The sequence below is a fragment of the Cyprinodon tularosa genome, unplaced genomic scaffold (assembly GCF_016077235.1).
Source record: "Cyprinodon tularosa strain WSP-4 unplaced genomic scaffold, ASM1607723v1 ctg144, whole genome shotgun sequence".
Lineage (NCBI taxonomy): Eukaryota > Metazoa > Chordata > Actinopteri > Cyprinodontiformes > Cyprinodontidae > Cyprinodon > Cyprinodon tularosa.
In genome coordinates, this window is record NW_024038265.1 from 534,944 (window position 1) to 556,457 (window position 21,514).

Genomic DNA, 21,514 nt, shown 5'->3' on the forward strand with positions numbered 1-21,514 from the left:
TGGCATCCCCATCACCAGTGTCATGCAATCACACTGACTTACCCCTGGCAGCGTCCTGTGAGCAGAGTTCTCGTCCAGTTTTGGTCAAGCCGAAAGTAGTCCGGCAGGTTTGCTAGACCCAGCGAAATAAAACGTTTCTCTTCCCAAAACATTATGTGTTCAAAAGAGTGATATTTTTGCATCCCAAAAACGTTGTAGTGGAAAAAGTCACACGTCGTTATCACTTGGTCCTATTTTCTCTCTGTTCGTATCAGTGCGCGCCGTCATTCAGACAGCGAGCTCAACAACAGCCAGATGCATGTCTCCCTCCGCCTAGCTCCTAGCTGGGCGGAGGGAGACATGCATCTGGCTGTTGTCAGGTTAGTAGGCCCTAGCTGTCTGAATGACGGCGCGCACTGATACGAACAGAGAGAAAATAGGACCAAGTGATAACGACATGTGACTTTTTCCACTACAATGTTTTTGGGATGCAAAAATATCACTCTTTTGAACACATAATGTTTTGGGAAGAGAAACGTTTTATTTCGCTGGGTCTAGCAAACCTGCCGGACTACTTTCGGCTTGACCAAAACTGGACGAGATCTCTGCTCACAGGATGCTGCCAGGGGTAAGTCAGTGTGATTGCATGACACTGGTGATGGGGATGCCATACAGATTCATGTCAAAAATACCGAACTATCCCTTTAAGTTGAACTTTTGCTCAGATGAAAGTCCCTCGGCTCCCTGCCCCTCATGTTAGGGATGTTGATTCATAAACATGCATCTAATTTCTTGCTGATATAACTGTGAAAATAACTCCATTAATCACTAGGCTTCTCACTAGGTTTGGCAATCTGTAGGGATGCATTTTTATACAAAACATGTAGTTCAGATGCAGGACCAGTGTTTTCTGACATCAGAGCACACAGGTCAGACAGGAATGCTGCGATTGGATCTAACTTAAAAATAATTGAATAATAAATTAACTTTATGAATCTCACAATGGAGAAATTCACCTCTGCATTTGACCCATCCCCTTGGGGATCAGTGGGCTGCCACTGTGCGGCGCCCGGGGAGCAGTGTGGGGTTAAGGGTTTTGCTCAGGGAGTCAGAGTGGAGTCTGCAGGAGTTTGGTTGAACTCAAAACCTCACGCAATGCTCTAACCACTAGTCCCCCACTCCCCATCTGACTTTGGATCAGATCAGCCACGAACCTTAAAATACAAATCAATAATCATCAACACTGCCGGGAGGGGACCCATTGATCTAAACTAACACATTAAATACAGTAATGACCTTTAATTTAAACTTACTTTCATATCTTTTTCTCTGTTATTGAAGCAACAACATTTCTATCAAGGGTTTTTACAAAAGGCAAAAATGGTCTGACTTACTTTGCAGCCTGTACATATTACACAGACATGTTTTGTTGTTATTAAACCCACACATTAGCTGTCTGGTGAGGCTTTCAGTGGGACCAGTGCCATGACAATAGTGGTGTAAACAGCGGGAAGTCACCTCAGGGTAGACGCCTCCTGTGGGAAACTATCTGCAGGACCCTCCAGAGAAAACAAGTGAAATGCACTAGTGCTTTGAAGAGAATCTAAGGAGGAAGACAGACTTCATTTCATAGAGCTGCCCTTGAAATACCAACTCATCTCTTTAATGCTTGTTTGTGGTTTTCTGAAGTATTTAGGGGGACTACAGTAAGAGTCAAATGTGTCTGATTAAAGCATTACATCAGCACTTGTCCTCGCTCCAGCAGAGCAAAACACTACATCAAAACTTCCTGTTTTAAGCTGGGAATATAAGCAACAGAAGGGCAGGTCATAGGTCATATTTAGGGGCCTTTCATAGGTCATCTAATAAGATTTTCACTTAAGATTTTTACATGTCGTTACATGTTATAACAATCTTGAGTGTTTTTGCAAGCTGTTATCTCTTTTTGAAAACCAGCTTGTGTTATTTTAAATACATACATCATCCCAGACTGTTTAACAGAGGATCCTTCCTGTTTGTGTTGGCTTTGTTTTTACCTCTGTGGATGGGTGTGTCTCAATAAACCTACACCATTAGCATGTTGGGTTTAATGTAACTGGTTAAACAGCCTGAACCAGTGAGTACAGCGACTCAGGCTTTTACACACCCCCACATGTCATGGTATGACTGTGTGAGTCAAGCAGCTGTATGCATATCTGTCATGCTCTGCTCCTATGGGAGTACCAACAGGTGCACTAGAAAGATTTTACAGCAGAAAATGTTTTTTCCCTTGCCAAAACCAAAAAAATACAGTAAGCGGAAGGAGGTAGCTGTAATATACAAGAGGAAAACCTCTGTGAGAGGCAAGGATTTAAGAACCACCCAAACTTTGTAAACCGCCCAATCAAGCTGCGCTGTTGGAACTGGATCCCTCCCATACTCACCACCTGAGAGCAAAGAAACACAGCTGTGCCTCAGAGACTCAAAAGACTGAGGAAGAAAGAGAGAAGGAACCAAAGAGCTGGTGAGAGCAAGAGTTAGGACTGTGAAGGCTGTTAAACACGTTGGACAAAGGAAAAACAGAAGACATGTAAGACGTGAAAAAGCTTTTGGAAACTTGAACAAGAATGTAGACAAGAGTCTCTGGAGAGAAGAATCAGAATCCTCTGAAGATCTTTGAATCTGTAACAAGACTATGAGCTCACTGTTGGTGGATTGAATGAACTCAACATAAAGAGAAGATACCATAAGAGGAAACTGGACACCAAAATGTGGACAAAAGGAAAAAGACATTGAAGACAAGTTTTTGAACTGCTTGTCTTTGAAAAAAACATTTTTGTTTTGTTTTTTTGCTATGGGATTTACTGTTGAACCATGTAGCATATGTTTGCAAGCTCTGAAGAGGGCATAATTTAAGTATTGACTTTGGGGAGCAGATTGATTTTCAGCACCTTGTGTTGCTGACGATACAGACATGTCTGCAGAAGATGCAAGGTGCAGTAGCCTTAAAGCTAGAAGTGATACCTTAGATCTCAATGAGGTCCATTCTCCGCAGAAAGGCTCAGACCAGGTAGTTCCCAACCAGAACCAAAGCCAGGATGGGATCGTCCTGGATCGTATTGCCTCTCTGTCAATGGACACATTTGACCCCAGTGACTTCAAAGGGAGATTTTCAAAGATCCGGTCTAGATCCAGAAACAGAAAAGGGATCCTACCAGGTAGGTGAAGACTTGGCTTTGAAAGCTTTTGTTTTTGTTTTATGTACAGTATGAGTGTTGCTATAGCCTGGTATCAACCATTATGTTTCAATATAAATTCTTCTCTGGAGGCTGGAAACAAACTGCTTCAGCAGACAACTGAAATAGGAATCCCCAACATACTCGAAATGGAATGTGCATTTGCAGGTTTTTCTGCAAAGAATGTGAAGAAGTCACTGATCTAGCTATTCAGATCATTTCTGCCTCTACCTTTCTGCTGAAGACATAACTGTTGGCAAGTCTTTTCCTTAGCTTTTGTATTCCCTTTAAAAAGTGATACTATTTTTGCTTTGAGAAAACAGGAGGTTCATTAGTCCCCCAACCCCCCTAACCCTTCACTAATCCTCAGACATAGAAGCAGTATTTGTCTATGGTCTGTTCAAAACACATCAAGTATATACTGCACAGATTGTCATTCATTAAAGTAGTGATTACACTATTAATTTTGTTCCCTCTCAAGAATGATTCAAGTCTGAAATGCAGAGTGAAAATTTGATTTTCAGTTAAAAGTAGAAGAGGAAATTTGGCCCGAAGTAATGTCTGTGCAGCAGAGCACCACCTGCACAAACATCTCTTTCAGAAAGAAACTACTGTAACATCATCTTCTATGTAATTGGAACAGGGAGGTTAAAAGGTCAAATTCTTAACACAAGAAATGTTATGAATTGAATATTGTTGGGCTTCTCCGCTGTGATAGTTTGGACCCCCGAGGCTTTGATGTGAAGGAGACAAGTATGCCAGGCATGAAAACCCCTCACTCAGACAATCTGTGGAACAGTGACCTATTGGATCAATCCAACTGTGTCAGGGAGACACTACCGTGTGAACCCTGAACCTCAGACACGCCCTCTGGGCTTTTGTGTAGCTGTTTACTCTCACATTGTTGTGAGGTTTGAGTCAATATTGCTGTTAACTAGTGAAAATCTCCACATGGATAACAGGTCAGATGGGAAACCATGACCGTATAGGGACTAAGCAATAACTTTCCATATCTCAATACCACAAATAGTTTCCCCTGCTTTTATAATCTAATCTTTGCTGAAGTTGCAGTAGTAATCCTATAGTTACCTCTGTTATTCCAGTGCTTTCCTATATAGACACTCTGTCTGCATTGATAAACATTCACCTGTTAGACTTGGACTTAGGTTTAACTTGACAACGGCAATGATTATTTCTCCTGAAACAAAAATAAAGTATTTTGATATTTTTGGCCTGTGTGGCTGGGAACAATACATCCACAAAATCAACCAGAACCACAAAAATATTGCAGACGTGCTTCCTTCAAAATGCTACTATTACACAGATAAGTACTTTGTTGCATTTTTACGACTAAATTCAGCTCTCAGCTCCTCCCTTTGTCAAATTTTTTTGATTTTTGGGATGTGGTGAAAACTGTTCCTAATCACCTGCACGGTTGGAACATTTCCACCCAACATTAAATAAGCACTGCAAAATTAGTAAAAAAAAAAAAAAAAGAAATACACACTTCTCTTTTACCCTTTTCCCACTGGCCGAACAACCCCTTTAAACCTGGGAACAAATGGCTTTTAGTGGCAGTGGGAACACCTCACTGACGCTTATCTATCAACAACTAGGGTCCAACAACTAGGCAAGCGACCCGCGTTAATATCATCTTGGCTCTGATCCGCATGCTATGGGAACACCAGAGCTGTTGATGGTTGACCTGCTAAATTACACTTTCAATCCAGACGCCCCACTACCACAGACAGACTGCCACTCTGGGTCCCTAAGCAAAGACCCTTAGCCCCCCACACAGCTCCCCACAGTGGCAGCCCACTGCTCCCCAAGGGGATGGGTCAAATGCAGAGAGTTCGTTCCATTGCTCTGTACTTATCACAGTGTAATGGCAATAAAAAGCTGGGGAAAAAAGTGAGCATGTAGATTGCCAGCAGGGGATCAGACTCTGCTTTTCTGCGAAATGAGAAAAGAGTCAAAGCAGATATTTAGCGGGTAAACCCAGGTTTAGAAAAAACGGGTTTTTAGTGGGGAAGCGGCTTTTGATTAAACTTACTCAGCAGTTTCTAAAGCAATCATGCCTAACAAAATGGCAGTTAGCGACAGAGTGAATCCAACTACATGTGTCACATTGGAAATGAATGTATTGAACTGTCCTATCATCCAGGCTGTTATTTGATTGCCTTTTTCGATCCCTGACTCAGTCCTACTCCATCGGGAGTGCCATTGCAGTTTGAGGACTAAGATCTGCACCCTTCGCAACACCAGAGTGCAGAATTAGATTAAAAGTGAATCCGACCGAAGCAGTATCCATCTATGATCATTTCCCACCAATTAAGATTTCATAGTCAAAGAAAAACTTAAACTCAAACTTAAAGGCGAACACCGTTTTTTTTACATTGGGCCCTTGATTTTACGTTATTACATCATGTTCTGCTCACCTATATGGGTTTTGTGTTATTTGGAGCTGTTCTGAAGATCTTCCTTTGGGCAAACGACTTGAAGGCACAAACTAAACTGTTCATCATTTATCGTTTATGGTACGCCAGCATTCATAACATATAGGCGCATCACTGTCCCCGAGACATCCGCAGTTATATTTTTTTATATTTATATATTTTTTTAAAACAAATCAGCGCGCGGATGATGTCATACACGCGCCACTTCAATAAATATAATGGAATATCTTCGGAACAGCTCCAAATGACACAAAACTCATATGGGTTAGTAGAACATGATGTAATAACGTAAAATCAAGGGCCCAATGTAAAAAAAAACGGCGTTCCCCTTTAAGGCAGTTGCATAGGTAGAATGGTTTCAGAATAAAGTATGCTAAACATAGGAGAGGAAAAAAAGGAGAGCTCTGACTGAGTCAGCTGTTTATAATGTAATTTATGACAATTCTTTTCATACGTTAATATCTAAAACTGAATTAAAACCACTTCCAACTGAGGAGAAGTTTGTAAGAACCTACAGACATTTTTATAATAAGGCTCGGGCACATGACGTCACACGTTGCGCGGCAGACATATTGATAGCTGGTCAGCCCACTGTTTACACTTTGACTTCGCGCCTGTAAGGACTAGCTTTCTTCTGCTAGTAGTTTGCTTAGTTTTTTTGCCGTTTCATTTTACCTCTGCTGTCGTTATGGTCACCCGTTGCTGTGTCGTAGGGTGTAGTAGCGCAAGCTGTGACTGGACGGGGAAAAAAATCCCAAATGGATTGTCTTTTTACCGTTTTCCAACCTGGAGGCGTCTCAATGGAAAACAAATGTCCTCCATAACAAAGAGTCGCCGGCTAGCATGGGTCGCTGCTGCAAGACGGCCAAATATAACTTTCAACTCAATCCCTGTGTCCATGAGAGTGTGTTCCCGGCATTTTCATTCTGGTAAGTTACAGAACATACTGTTTTTATTCATCTATCTCCGCCCCTGCGTGGTAGTAACATGCTAGGACAGTCATATATCATCAGAATTTAACTACATTATCCCTGGACACGTACAGTCAGCACAAGATTTATTTAGATACATTTTTGATGTTTTACGTTAGTGCCAGCACCTAGTCTTATCACCACAACAAACACCACACCATGTTGAGACGGTAGCTTACCTTGGCTCTGATGACTGTGTTCTCATTCGGCTTGATAACTTCCATGTCATGAACTTTTCCATCTGTCAGCTGTTTGTAAGCCTCTAGCGACTTGTAGCAGCGAAACTCTTCATGTGTGTAGGCACTGACGCCACACACTAGATACGAAAATACGTCCTCCCTCGCAAACGGCGGTAGAAATTCTTCCCCAACGCACCACTCCTTGCTTTCTACTTCGTAGGGATCAAGTCCGTTTATGAAGCCCATCTTTTGCAGATAACGGTCCCTGGCTTCCCTCTGCAGTGTGTCTCGGTATATTCCGCATCCTTTCTTCGCTTTTAACATCGCTGTTTACTCGTCTTTCTGCTCTGTCTCTATGCTGTTTTAGGTCTTTGTTTACCGTAGCAACTAGCTACCAATATGGCGGCGTACCCAGAATGCAACGCGCTGTGCCCGAGCCTTATTAAAGCCTTTGAGGTGTGTCTCATAGCAACAGTATCCATAAACGCACAGCAGCTACTGCTGCAGCTCCTCTGCTCCATTCAAATTTAGAACCGATAAGTGATTAACTTTTGTCTGTATCCCAAAACATAAACACATGAAAATATCCTACCTTCATCAGTTAAGCTCCTCTAAAAAAAGGCTTTATTAAGAACATTAGTCTCTCACTTTCTCTTTCTACAAAATCATGGAAACACAAAGAGAAAGTCTGCACTTTCATTCAATAAATATTCCCATTAGTGTTGGCAGTTTGCATCAGCATGTTTTGATGTCAACTGCGTAAAACTATAGGATAATTATTAAGCATGGGTGGCTCTCTTTAGATGTTGACTGCAAATACAGAACTCCTATAGTTGAATGAAAAGATAACCAAAATATGAATGTACATGTAGAGAAATTCAAAATGGAAATAAGAAAGATTAAAGCAAAAAGGCTGAGGTAATGTTTTGGATCCTTCCATGAATATCCATGTTAAGGCCCATCCTAAATGTCCCACCCTCTAGCAGCATTTTTTGAGGTAGACTATTACAATCTTTTTATCTAAGTTGGTCCTGGCGCCTGCAGTAGAAATGCAAAAGTGAGAAAAGTTAGTTCCTGCATTGAAAAAAAACACCTTCAGACACACTTAAACATCAGGCATGCAATCAGGCCAAAGGGCCCCTTGCAGTTACCCAGAAAGAAAAACAATGAATACATCTTTAATTTGAAGTTGAGTGAATATGTGTCTGTGTGTTGAGAGGAATCACATTCCAGCAGCTGGCATGCCCAGGCCTCTGCTCAGAATGTGAGGAATCCCATGAGCTTCACAAGGGTGTGTGCTTTTTTTTTTTTTTTTTTTTTAATGATTTTCTTTTCTAACCCTAACTTGTGAGTGTAGCTGTTACTAGCTATTTGGGAATTTTCCCTATTCTCCTAGTTGGCTATGAATTTGAATAGATTTTCCTATCTTGGATTGCCTTTGGTGAACTCCACGAGTACTTCCCATTTGCACTTTTCCCTGTGTGAAGAAGCATTGGCCACATCTAGTACAGCAAATGATTTGCATTTTGATTTGGACATCTTACCTATAGGATAACACAACTCTAACACATTTAGTGGCTTCCTGGACAAAAAAATAATTGTCAATATGCTCATTTTAACAACTAATAATACAGCCCAGTATTTAACAATGTATTGTCATTGCAAGTGTGAGAAATGGGGAAAAAAGATCATTAATGTAAAGTCTGTGGTTAGCACTGTCTGCTAAATTGTACAAGTTTTTTTTATGTGGAGTTTTGCAGAGTAATATGCCTTCCTTACTTTTCCTTCTTAAGAGAGTCTCAAAATATGCAAGTAGCGTTAAGTAGTTACTCTAAATCTCCTAAAATTATTAGTGTCTATTTTCACTCCTATATGCATCATATTTGCCCTGTGATGAACTAGCAACCCTCACGGCTTTCAACAGAATGAGATACGTATCAAAAGATTGAAAAATTGGCCAAGGATGATGAATTACTTTAGTAAATAATAAAAATCTGAGCATAGATGATGTAACAGTAGGTACACACCATCATCTCTACAAAAACACTACAAGGCGATTGGCTGTAGCCAAACAACACATTTTAAGCTAGATTCAGTTTGCAGAGATTCTCTGCTGGACCCTTCTTCCTTAGAGATCAGGTTTTAATTGTCTTTTAATGTAAATCAGGCCATCCTGTACTTCATAACTCTCCTGTGTGCGGCAGCTTTCGTGATACTCTTGTCTTATATGCATTCTTCTCTCCCTAGCCTCACATACTCTCTCCTCCCTCCCTTCACCGTTTACATGTACTGTTGCACTTCTGCGGTTCATCTGTGGAAGTACGTGTTGACCAGCGTTATCCGCCCTGAGTACATGCGTTTATCTTTCATGTTACACACTTGTTGCTGTCTAATTGTCTAATTATTTCATTGTTGATTTTCTCTAAATGTGATTTGTTTTTTTACTCGTTAAGTGATCTGATGATAACTATCATTGTAGGCTTTAGCTTCAAAGGCCTTGACTGTCGGCAGAAACTCAAAAATATTATCTTTTAAAAGGCAGTGAACGCCCCGTAACTGAGTGCTCTAAAGGGCCGGTAATGACAGTCAGCTTGTCACAATTCTTTTCCAAAAAGAAGTCGGCAAGGGAGAACTCAAGACTTATGACGGAAAACAGGAAGGCCCAAGAAAGTATCTCAACAATGCTCTGCATTATAAATTTGGGCTTGACCTGTATGTGTCATAGATAAAATGTTTGATTTGGAGATTGAATTGTTAAATACACACAGTGGAGCTTTAGTCCCGTCCACATATGATATTTGAAAAATGCATGCTGTGGAGGTGGTGATGATTTATCAGCAGCTGAAAACTTTAAACTTGTTGATAGTTCTGAGGCCAAAGATTTCTCTCCGCTGACCTTCAGTGGAGGAAGGTTCTGTGGAAGGGACCAGCAGCCCTTAGCTGTAGCTGGAGATTGTCAAACAACAGTGAAATTAGTTTTTGGTTGAAATGAAATATTTCAACTCTACGGATTCAGCTGCATAATTTTTTTTCTTTGAGTAGAGACAGGCAGTCTGCTGACAGTCGCTTCTGTCAGGCAGCTCCCTCCTTTCCCAACTGTTGGTTTGTAGGGACTGTTCATAATTATTTGAAGGCATTTAACAAGCAAAAATTCTTAACTCTCATGTCTTGTGACCCATCCTTTTTGTATTGAAATTCGTTGTGGCTTTAAGGTAATATGACTGATAGAAATTAAACTAACATCACCTCATTATAGCAGTTTAAATATATATATATAAAAAAAACAGTTTTCTCACCCCTCGTGGGGTGGTATGTGTCATCCTCAAGCTTGGGTCCTCTACCAGAGGCCTGGGAGTTTGAGGGTTCTGCGGAGTATCTTAGCTGTTCCTAGGACTGCGCTCTTCTATATATATATATCTATATATAGATATATATATCTATATATACCTATATAAAGATATATCTATCTATCTATCTATATATATATATATATATATATATATATATATATATATATATATATATATATATATATATATATATATATATATAGTTATTTTTATTTTCTTTTTTTTTAACAAAAACAGATTTCAGTGGGATTTTATTTAGTTTATCCTCTGTTATGTCCATAGTTTCCAGTGTTTTGTTGTTTTCATGGCCTCTTGACCCGTCCATTGTCACAGGACTTTACTGTTGCCGGGAAAGGTGCTTACATCTAGCTCACATGACTAGAGAACCGTGGTAGTTCTCTTACCTTTAATGTGATTGCAAAACCCACTTTCAACGTTTTATCCCAAACCGGAGCCAGGGCTTGAACCGACAACCCTCCAGTTGCAGGGCAAACTCCTTCATCCAACGTCACTACAAAATGTAGTGCCTCTGGTCCCTTTTTTTTTTACTGTGATTATAGCGTTAATGCAGTTAATTGTTCATTTCTACTCAGAAATTGCTCACACAATCTCCATTTGAACTCTTTAAAAGATCTATATTTCCTATATTTGTGAATGTTTAAGTCTTTTTTACCTGGCAAATTCATCTGCCAGCCATCAGACTTTTCCTATGAATACCCAAATAAATTATTCTGCCTAAAATGTCTTTATGTAACCTAAAATATTAAATTGCCAATTTAAATGTATGTATTTCATCTAAAGTAAGACTCCATTTTTTGCTGTATATTTAAAGGCTAACTTAATTTTATTTGAGTGAAAGAAGCCTACAATTTCAATAATTCTATTGAAGAAAGTAGATACACTATATTGCCAAAAGTATTTGCTCACCTGCCTTGACTCACATATGAGCTTAAGTGACATCCCGTTCCTAATCCATAGGGTTCAATATGACGTCGGTCCACCCTTTGCAGCTAGAACAGCTTCAACTCTTCTGGGAAGGCTGTCCACAAGGTTTAGGAGTGTGTTTATGGGAATTTTTGACCATTCTTCCAGAAGCGCATTTGTGAGGTCGCACACTGATGTTGGACGAGAAGGCCTGGCTCTCAGTCTCCGCTCTAATTCATCCCAAAGGTGTTCTATCGGGTTGAGGTCAGGACTCTGTGCAGGCCAGTCAAGTTCATCCACACCAGACTCTGTCATCCATGTCTTTATGGACCTTGCTTTGTGCACTGGTGCACAGTCATGTTGGAAGAGGAAGGGGCCAGCTCCAAACTGTTCCCACAAAGTTGGGAGCATGGAATTGTCCAAAATGTCTTGGTATGCTGAAGCATTCAGAGTTCCTTTCACTGGAACTAAGGGGCCAAGCCCAGCTCCTGAAAAACAACCCCACACCATAATCCCCCCTCCACCAAACTTTACACTTGGCACAATGCAGTCAGACAAGTACCGTTCTCCTGGCAACCGCCAAACCCAGACCCGTCCATCAGATTGCCAGATGGAGAAGCGCGATTCGTCACTCCAGAGAACGCGTCTCCACTGCTCTAGAGTCCAGTGGCGGCGTGCTTTACACCACCGCATCCGACGCTTTGCATTGCACTTGGTGATGTATGGCTTGGATGCAGCTGCTCGACCATGGAAACCCATTCCATGAAGCTCTCTGCGCACTGTTCTTGAGCTAATCTGAAGGCCACATGAAGTTTGGAGGTCTGTAGTGATTGACTCTGCAGAAAGTTGGCGACCTCTTCGCACTATGCGCGTCAGCATCCGCTGACCCCGCTCCGTCAGTTTACGTGGCCTACCACTTCGTGGCTGAGTTGCTGTCGTTCCCAAACACTTCCATTTTCTTATAATACAGCTGACAGTTGACTGTGGAATATTTAGGAGCGAGGAAATTTCACGACTGGATTTGTTGCACAGGTGGCATCCTATCACAGTTCCACGCTGGAATTCACTGAGCTCCTGAGAGCGACCCATTCTTTCACAAATGTTTGTAAAAACAGTCTGCATGCCTAGGTGCTTGAATTTATACACCTGTGGCCATGGAAGTGATTGGAACACCTGATTCCAATAATTTGGATGGGTGAGCAAATACTTTTGGCAATATAGTGTATATATATATATATATAAAATCTACAGTAAAGGACTACATTCATTTACAGTGTTTTCAATTGAGGCAGTGATAACAAAATGTTGCTGATGGTAGCCATTGGCTGCTTCAGCCTGCCTGTCACCATTACACTTGGCTCTCATTGGCTCACAGCATATTTATACAGCACAATGTGGACTGCTGATGTTATATTATTAGACTGAATTATCCTCATCCCTGTTTTCTTCTTTCTCTGTATTGCGCTCAGTAGTTCTGTTATTCCCACTTTCCCTGGTTTAATTTTGATGCTATCTCACATTGAGTCATATATGCTCTATACTGTCCTCTCTCTACTGTACCTCCCTCTGTCTTCTGTAAGAGGATTGGCTGATTCTCCCAACATCTGTGTATCACTGTCCTGAGAGAGCAAAACAGTGAGGGGTTGGGGGGTGTTAGCTAGCAGTATAGCAACACAACGCTCAGATAGGGCTGACATACACTTTTTTTTCCTTGCGCGCACATACGCTCAGAGCAGCAGACAGCCGTAACATCTGCATCGCTCACTGCCCACCTCCCTCTCTCTCCTTGCCTCCTCACTCCGTCAACGCTCTTATCCTCCACTCACTCCCCATCCTCAGAGCCTCATCCTACCATCCTGTTCCCCTTGCTGCTGTCTGTCACCGTGGCGACCTAGCCTCTGCAGCCATGGCGACCAGCCAGCAAGATTCGGGGTTCTTTGACATCAGCCTCAAGTCTCTGCTCAAGTCTTTAGGAGGCAGTGAGTACAGCTAACACATGACAGGTTTTGTTATGCCCGACACAGAAGCAGCGGGAGACCTAGGTGCTCCAGTTTACTGACTCTTGAGTGAGACAATGGAGCTGGCAGCTGATTTACCCTTTTCATTATTTGATAATGGTGTGTAATAGAACAGCATTCTTACTAACGCTTTAGAAGAAGACAGCAGCATTAGAAGGGGAGGATACATATTATTCTTTAGCAGTTTTCAATATGAATTCCTCATCATATTTTTAGCCAGCAGAGTGGATCTTTTTTGGCTTTTTATAACCTTTATCCCTTGCTAAGGGCAACCTGAAACTCCATAGCATATTCACATCTTAACATGCAGTAAGGGTCCGTCATCCCTAGTTTTCATGCTGTTTGCATCCTCACATGTCTTTTTCAGTTTCTTGTTTTGTTTACTAAACATAGCTGATCTCACTCCGAGGCAGTTGGAAGCGATCAACCCACAGCATTCTCCATCACTTTCTATTGGACACAGTGTTTCTCAGCCTCAAAGCGGAGGGTTCATGAATCTAAACCATCACAATAAGCAGTAAACAGCTCTGTCTTATTGTGCCTATGGGAGTCATTGCCACGCTGCCGGCAGTTTGTCATCACTTTGGCACTTGTTAGTATCTAGTTGATGTTGAGGCCGCAGGGATTAACCAGGCAGTTTGTTTTGATACCTTGCTCTGCTGAGTTCTGGATATTGATGCAGGAATTATGGTTTTTGTCAGTTTTATTTTTAGATATATATTTAATGGGAATTTTAACAATAATTGAATAATAATTAATTTAAATACGCACCAAGCAGCTTTAAAAGGAATGGAAAAAAATCAGGCCCATATTTTGTATTAAACCAAAGTTGTTTATATTTACCAGATTTTTACTAAGCTCAAATCATGGTATCATTATACATGTTAAAAGCTTTTTTTTTTAAAGATACATAGTGCTGTAAGGGTGTCTGGAAGGTTGTAGAATGTCTTGCAAATAATAAATTTGGGTTGTGTGAAATAAAGGTAATAATAATTAGTGTTGCACCAATGCCATTCTTTTTTGGCCCCGATCTCTGGCTGTTCAGTATTGGTCGATACCGATACCATACTGATACCATCTGTTTGAAATTGAAGTGTGTGTGTATATATGAAGAACTGCATACTACTTGGATGTAAAATAATTGCCATCATGGCTTTGTCAAGCTGCTGCCTACCTTTATGAAGGAAAAAGGCTATTACAAAGTGAATCCAGTAGAACTTTTTATTGCCTAACTGGAATGGGTGACAAGAGTTGAATAAACTTCCGGCTCTCAAAATGGTATCAGTGCCCTATTTGTCAGCACTCGCCAATACCGATACCACCGTTTTAGTGCAGTAAATTAACTCTCTGCATTGAACCCATATCCTTGTTAAGCAGTGGGCTGCCATTGTGCGGCACCCAGGGAGCAGTGTGGGGTTAAGGATCTTGCTCAGAGACCTACAGTGGCAGTCTGTGGGAGTGGGGCTGGAACTCAGAACCTCAGGATTTCAAGCTTTGAGCCCTAACCACTAGGCCGCCTCTCCCCAATGTAGTTAATGTAGTTCGTACATTAAAATTGTTCATGTTCATACATTTAAAATTTTCAGCCATTGGAAAAAATTCAAAAGTGAAGTTTTTTTGGGGGGGGGGTTAACTCTAAAGTAGCTGGTTGGACGCACCAAATACTTTTCCACTAACATCAGAAAATAAATAGTTGACATCATCAAGTTGATCTTATAAGATCTCCTGCTAAAACAATGGATTTAAAGGCAGTTTTGTTGCTTTAAAGTCTTTAGTGTCCATCAATACACATGAAACAACCCTATTGTCCTTTACCAGAAGGAACACATTTAATCGAGAGGTTCTGCTGTTTAAATTGAATAGATTTTCCTATCTTTCAGACACATTGCTGTACTTAAATGCCTCATATATTGCTGACTGTCTGTTATTTGATAGGTCTTTCAGCAACACAACACAACTTGCAAGATAGCCAGGCCCTGTCACACCGATCAGTTTGTCAGCTTTCCTCTTCAGCAGCAGCTTAGTTAGGTTCTGTTGGGTCTTGTCAAGGGCAGTTAAACTGTGCTTGTTATTATTCTCTATGCTTTCAGACATGACTCATTGGTAGCTGTTACCTAGAAACTGACATCACTTTGCAAAACACACACAGGATGGATCATTTTTTTTACAAATTAAGAAACATTTTGACAGGCTTTAAAACACTAAAGTCAACATATTGTCCTAGGCTTTAACTTGTGTGACACTATCCAGGTACGTTACGATTTACCCTTGACAGCGTCAGTTCACAGATAAACTGTGTTGTGTTCTGTATTGTGTTTTTCTTTTTATTTGTTATACCCTTAATTTGATTCAATTCATTTTAGTTATATAGCGCCAATTCAAAGTTTCTTATCTAAGGAAAACCAGTTGATTGCATTGTAAGACACTTTTTTTTTTTTTTTTTACAATTTATGCAACTTGTCGAGACATGTCTTGAGTTCATTCAGGCTGAGAAAGAGTGACAGCAAGACTTTCAGCAGATAAGAGGAAGGCTAAAGTAGCAATAAAGTAGTTTAAGAAATGATACAGAGGAAAATAAACAGCAGTATGCCCATTGGGCAGCATGTGGTACCCTGATTTTTATTTTTATTTTTTAAAGTTCTTCTACAACATGAAGAAGAGTTTGGAACAATGCCTGATTTTATGCTCCTACTGAAACATAGAACACAACCTGTTCCACAGCCTTATGTCCTCCCACATACACCATTTGAAAAATGCACCTTATGGAGGCGGTGCTGTGATTGACAGATGGATTGACAGCAACACAGACCTAAAGAGCGATCACAGAGATGATTGCTTTAAGACATAATGGTCGTATAAGGTGGAGAATTTCTCTGCACCGTCTTCACCAGAGACAGGGGGGGTGTAGAGAGCAAAAACCAGAGCTGGTGGCCAGTTATATGAGCCAGCTGACAGGTCATATGAAGAGCCTAGTCACATTTTTAAACTACAGTCTGTATCTCAAATTGTTATGGAGTTTGTTTTTCTTTTCTTTTCTTTTATTTCTTTCATAATTCTGCCTTGGTTTGATTAGTTTATGTGGGTTAAGACACAAGAACAGGGGAAGCAAACTCTAAAGCTTTGTTTATGCTTGACATGTCCGTGAGGTCGGCGTAGCCTAATTAAGTCATTTTGGGCTTTTGTGCAGTGTATATGCAGACAGAATTTCCTAGCAACATTTTTATAACTACATGGACAGATCCAGAAAACATGGCGATCGAGCAGCAGCCCCTGCTAGCGAGATTTTGCAAATGTAAACATCTAGAGAAATCCCATGATCTAGCTCATAAATGTCACCACTATCAACAGATTGTGGAAAAACCCCAGGAAAGAAAGTACTGTCGCTCTCAAACATCATGAAGAGGCTTTGACACAGTTGTGAACGGCTGCGTTTTTTACTTCCTCATGTAGTTTGGTGTTGTCAGCTTTCTATTTGTGCTGAAGTATAAATCCTGCAGACGGTATGATGTGCGTTAAGCATAGTGGAAGTAAGCATAGTAGAAGCAAGTCAGATGCAATAACCTTGTTTAAACCAGAGGAGGGCACTGGACAGATTTTGTTTGATACTAAAGCAGGATTTGTTCAAATGCCCAATGAATTGTCAAAATAATCCCCTGGACTTCCATGTCTACAGTTAATTAGCAAGAAACAGTAGCTTATGGGGTCTGTTGTCCTTTAGAGAACCAAAAACAAATAAGGATCAGCGGATTGTATCTCTGCAACAAATCCTAAATTGCTTTGAATCCAGTTTAAAAAGGTACTTGTTTATAGTGGCCTTTGAGTGTGATTTCTAAACTTTGCCGTTTAAGTCTGTTGTTCAATGTTCTTTCATTTTTTTAACCTGTCAGTAGACTGACTGAAAAAATCTGTCTCTTTTTTTTTTTATTAAGAGTGTTTAAGATTTTATCTAGATTGTTACTTGAATCCAAATGTTAATAACAGTTAAAACTATTAAGCTTGGTTGTGTATGTAGTATTCTATTCATGTTTGATCTCCTCTCTGCCATGAAATGTCTTAGATAATAGATGTCATAATATTAAGATTTCAATATCGTAGAGTGCACTATTCTAGTAATGCTTGTGTTCTAACTATGCTAATTGCTAAATTTAGATGCTAAATACAGTATAAATCTCAACTCCATAAACATACTTTTGTCTTAACAGTAAAACCCTATTTCACAATCAGGCCTCTCTCTCTCTCTCTTAATGCCTATGCTTACATCTAAATAATTAATCATACAATCGTGACAGGAAGACTGGAAAAAATATTTAGTCTATTTTTTAACCTCTTAAAGAGAAATCAGAGCTTTTTGCTTGTTAGCTAAAGGTATAGGGGAGGATCTTCGTGAATCTTTGAAAAGACCCACCCTCTCCACTTCAAAAAAAAAAAAAAATAATGCAGACACTCTGTTTAAAAGTTGTTGTTTGCATCGCTCGTAGAAGCTTACTTTCCAAAAGAAGATTTGCAATTTTTGTCCACTATGTCAGACTCACCACCGGTAAGTGAAAATGGAGACGAGCACGTAGGACAGCCTTACCTAAAGAATCATTGACAATTAGGATGACCACTTATTTTGTTGATCTACCTGCAAAAAGAACATCCTCCACTTTACCGTTAAGTTTAGAAATCTTACAGCATCCAAAACTCTATCAAACCAATTCCAAAACTGACTGTTACACTTTAAGATAAATGTCAGTTTTGTTGTTTAATTTATTTGTTTTCCTTGGTACATGTCATGTTCCATTTCACTTTCTGTCTGTTTTCTCTCAGACCATATTTTAAACAAAGCAGTAACATACATTTGAACACGTCCATGAACAGAGGCTGAACATTGAGGGTTTTGTGTTAAACTAGCTCCAATATGCTGAGTCATGTAAATCCCTACGGGAGTCCCAGGAAGTGCTCGCGTTTGTCTGTTAGGGACATGATTACGTTCTTTTCTAATCTCCTCTCGCCGTATGTTTTCCAACACATCCCTTTACAGTACACACACACTTCAGTTCATATTTGCAGACACCTTACAGTTATATAATTTGGAAGCCCCAATGGATTAATTTTCTGGAAGTCAACTTCTTATTTGCTAAATGAGATTAGAGCAATTTGTTTTGATGTTAAGCCGTGTTACTCAGTTATTTGATTTTTGTCCATTTCCATATCTGTGTTTATTACTTCATGTGTCTTTTTGTGAGTTTGCACTTGTGTATGAGTAGGGGTCAGTGGGAGTGGTGGGTATGTAAGAGAGTGACCACCAGCCTTCTATATATAGCGCCTTCCTCCTCCCCTTGGCTCTCTCTCAGAACAGTGTTGAAATTCCAACCCAACTTTTCTGGTCGGACCTACGCAAGGATAAGATTGTGCTTAACTACTGCAGACAACTTAAAGACAGACACTTTTAAAGAGTTGCTTCCTCTCAGAACTTTATTCCAATGGGATTCAAGGATTTAAAGGTCACAGGAACTACTGTAAATAGAAGAGGTGGCAGGTCGGAGGCGGAGCTGGAGCTAAAGTAGGAACTGAGAGTTTTGCTTTTGGACTCGTATAACTTACAGGCATGAGCCCCTGCACAGCCTCTGATCTGCCCAAACTTTTGGAGATATCTTCAACTCCCATCTGTCCAGTCACGTTTCCTCAAAATAAGTCATCACTTGCTGTTTTTTGGGGGAATATTTTAAAAGGATACCATTTCCTCTTCTGACACTGCGGCTGTTTAAGATCTAAGGCGTTCAGCCACCTTCACATGGACACTTTCTATCCATTTCTGGCTCCTTTAGTCTGGATGCAGCATATTTTCCAGAAAATTTGGAATAGAGCTGTAAATGCAGTTTTTGGGACATATTTCTTCTCAACTATCCCAAGGATGGAGCTTTACACTTTTAGCTTTGGTTAAACTGACCAAACGTTTTAAGAGACACATTAATATGATGTCTGCAGTTTCTGGTGTGGTAGAAAAACTTTACAGAAAAACATTGCTTTGAAAGGAAACAGATTTATAAAGTTATGGATGCTGACTTTTACTTTCAGTAAAAGTTATTTTATCCCTTCATATACGCTGCACCTGTACCTTTTATCATTAACATCATGGAAGTTCCAACCAAATGGAGCAGGGCCAGTGTCATCAGCTTCATCAAAGGCCTTGGTAAGCTTACATGGGTGCACATTCATATCCACACGTGTGTGCTCAGGTTTCATCCAAATGCATGGTTGAATGACGCCAAGAAGGCTGTGCGCCCATGGGGTTTAGTTCTCACCTCTCCACTGAGTCAGGTCACATGGTCACTGAAGGTCAATTAAGACCTGACGCCGTAGGTGTAGGGGAGTTTTATTCCTTTCTGACATGCATTCAGTCATCAGCAGCAATAGTCTTCAGCCCAACATGAGCATAAATCTTCCTATTGCTGTACGGTGCGTTAATATGCTTTCAGATGCATCACAGGAAATCTTTCATACATTAGTTCTCGAGTAGTTCTTTGTCTATTACACATACTTCATCAGGATGTCATGCTCCTTATTGTTTAATCAGTTTATTTTCCCGTCTCATTATAGTTAATGGTGTCGAGGCTTAACAGCGATGTAGTTATAAATGGAAACCAACACTTCATTTCACAATAAAATGTGTCTTTGTCCATCTTTAACCCTAGAAAGTTTTTCACTGTCAAACCTGGACAGATTTTCACATTGTGGGAAGAATTAAATCAAACAGCAGATTGAGTTTTGACATGGTTGGCCAGTGTATTGATTTTTTTTTTTTCTTTTTGGATCAAAAAGTAAAATTCATCTTTAAAAGATCTGATTTTATCAGTAAAAAATACATGATATATATAGTATGGCTTACAATTATATCTATACTCTTAAACTAATCATCATCAACCACAACTGTTTTAGTATTTTCATAGATTTTATGTAGTAAACAACACAAAAAACACATTATTTCTTAGGGAACAATGCATTTTTATTTTGCATTTAAAAATTCTGAAGGCTGTGTAATAAATTAAATATTGTCTTTGCAGCATCTGTTCTCACATGGTTGAGTGTGAGGACTTCATATTTTGCTAATGTGATATTTAGCCTGTTGGATGCAGCCTTACAGGAGTAGAAGCCGACATCTGCCACAGATTATAGGCCCCAGAAATGGGAGAAGCTGGAATTAATTGTAACTGATATAGCAAAAATTTACTATTGTGTTTCTACACTTTTAAAATTCAACTGTAAGTCAATTTTCTTAAAATATGTGTAATTTCCTTGGATATGAGCAGATTAGTTTGACGGTTTGCCTATGTTTCAAAATAGAAAACATAACTATTATATATGTATATGCTATTCAAGCGCATAATATTTATCCGATTTAAAGGTGAGAAATGCTAATTTCATTGGCAAATCATCTTATATACCCACTCAAATGATAGACAAATATACTTATTTTAAGACATTTTTATGTGCTGTCACATCAGTTTTTTTCAGTGTATCAGGTTATTTGTTTTCAGCTAATCTTGGCCAGTTTTTGATACAAAACAACTGAATATCAGACAGATATTTAATCTGTATTAATATTCTTTCATCTAAACACAAATAATAGGTTTGAAGTTCTAATCAGATCACAAATATTTCACATAAACTAGGGTTAATCGTGATTCGTTGATTATTGAAATAGTCATCAACTAATTTAATAAAATGATTAATCATTTAAATGGAATATAGAGACCAAAACATACCTGCTGACAAAGCAACCAACTCAGAGCAGTAGATATACCAAAATTATTTAAAAAAAAGTATATATAAATATTTTACATTTAAGATGAAAAACTCAATATGCTCAATCCAGAACTACTCAAGTTTGAAAAGTTTTAGTTCACCTGGTTTAAATTTTGTTAAAAAAATCTTTAAATAACCTTTTGCTATCTGATTATATATCAACAAAATAATGGACAGATTAATCGATTAGTAAAATGATTGTTAGTTACAAACCTAATATAAACATGTCAGATTGAAGATTCTAATCTGATTTAGCACAATAGAAAACAAAAAAGGTGTTTTTGGCTATTCTGATTGGCATCCATGTGCACATACATCTGGATCTTCTGAGTAAAATAATCTTTGCTGTACATGTGTGCATCGCCAGCGGGATGTTTTTCCAGAAAACGATGCAGTTCTGTGCATGTTCAAATTATTTAATCTGATGAAATGCTTGGTACAGGAATATACATCTTAATCGGATCATTTTATATAGTGTCCGCTTAAACAGAGACTTTATTTCAGATCAACCAAAGTTTAGATTTGATCAGGGAAATATAGAGCATGTAACCATAGCTAGTGTTATTGTAGTCCTGGCTCCTTGTTTATGGTTTTTGTTCTGCTGGAAGGAAAAAATCCAGCTTTTTTCTCTGGT

At 39.5% G+C, this 21,514-nt stretch overlaps 1 protein-coding gene across 12 annotated transcripts in view; it reads left to right on the top strand.

The window, feature by feature from the left end:
* fryb (furry homolog b (Drosophila)) overlaps positions 1 to 21,514 on the top strand; it is an 84,209-nt gene that overhangs the window by 16,245 nt on the left and 46,450 nt on the right. For 4 of the 12 annotated variants that reach the window (XM_038278761.1, XM_038278765.1, XM_038278760.1 and 1 more), the window contains exon 1: positions 2,233 to 3,176. The exons of 1 other annotated variant lie outside the window; for it this stretch is intronic. In XM_038278761.1, the coding sequence (XP_038134689.1) occupies positions 2,933 to 3,176 (244 nt within the window). In that variant the 5' untranslated portion in view covers positions 2,233 to 2,932. Of the gene's footprint in view, positions 1 to 2,232; positions 3,177 to 12,889; positions 13,054 to 19,089; positions 19,268 to 21,514 lie in introns of those variants that run through there. 7 more of the 12 variants (XM_038278757.1, XM_038278762.1, XM_038278763.1 and 4 more) reach the window with 3 other exon arrangements.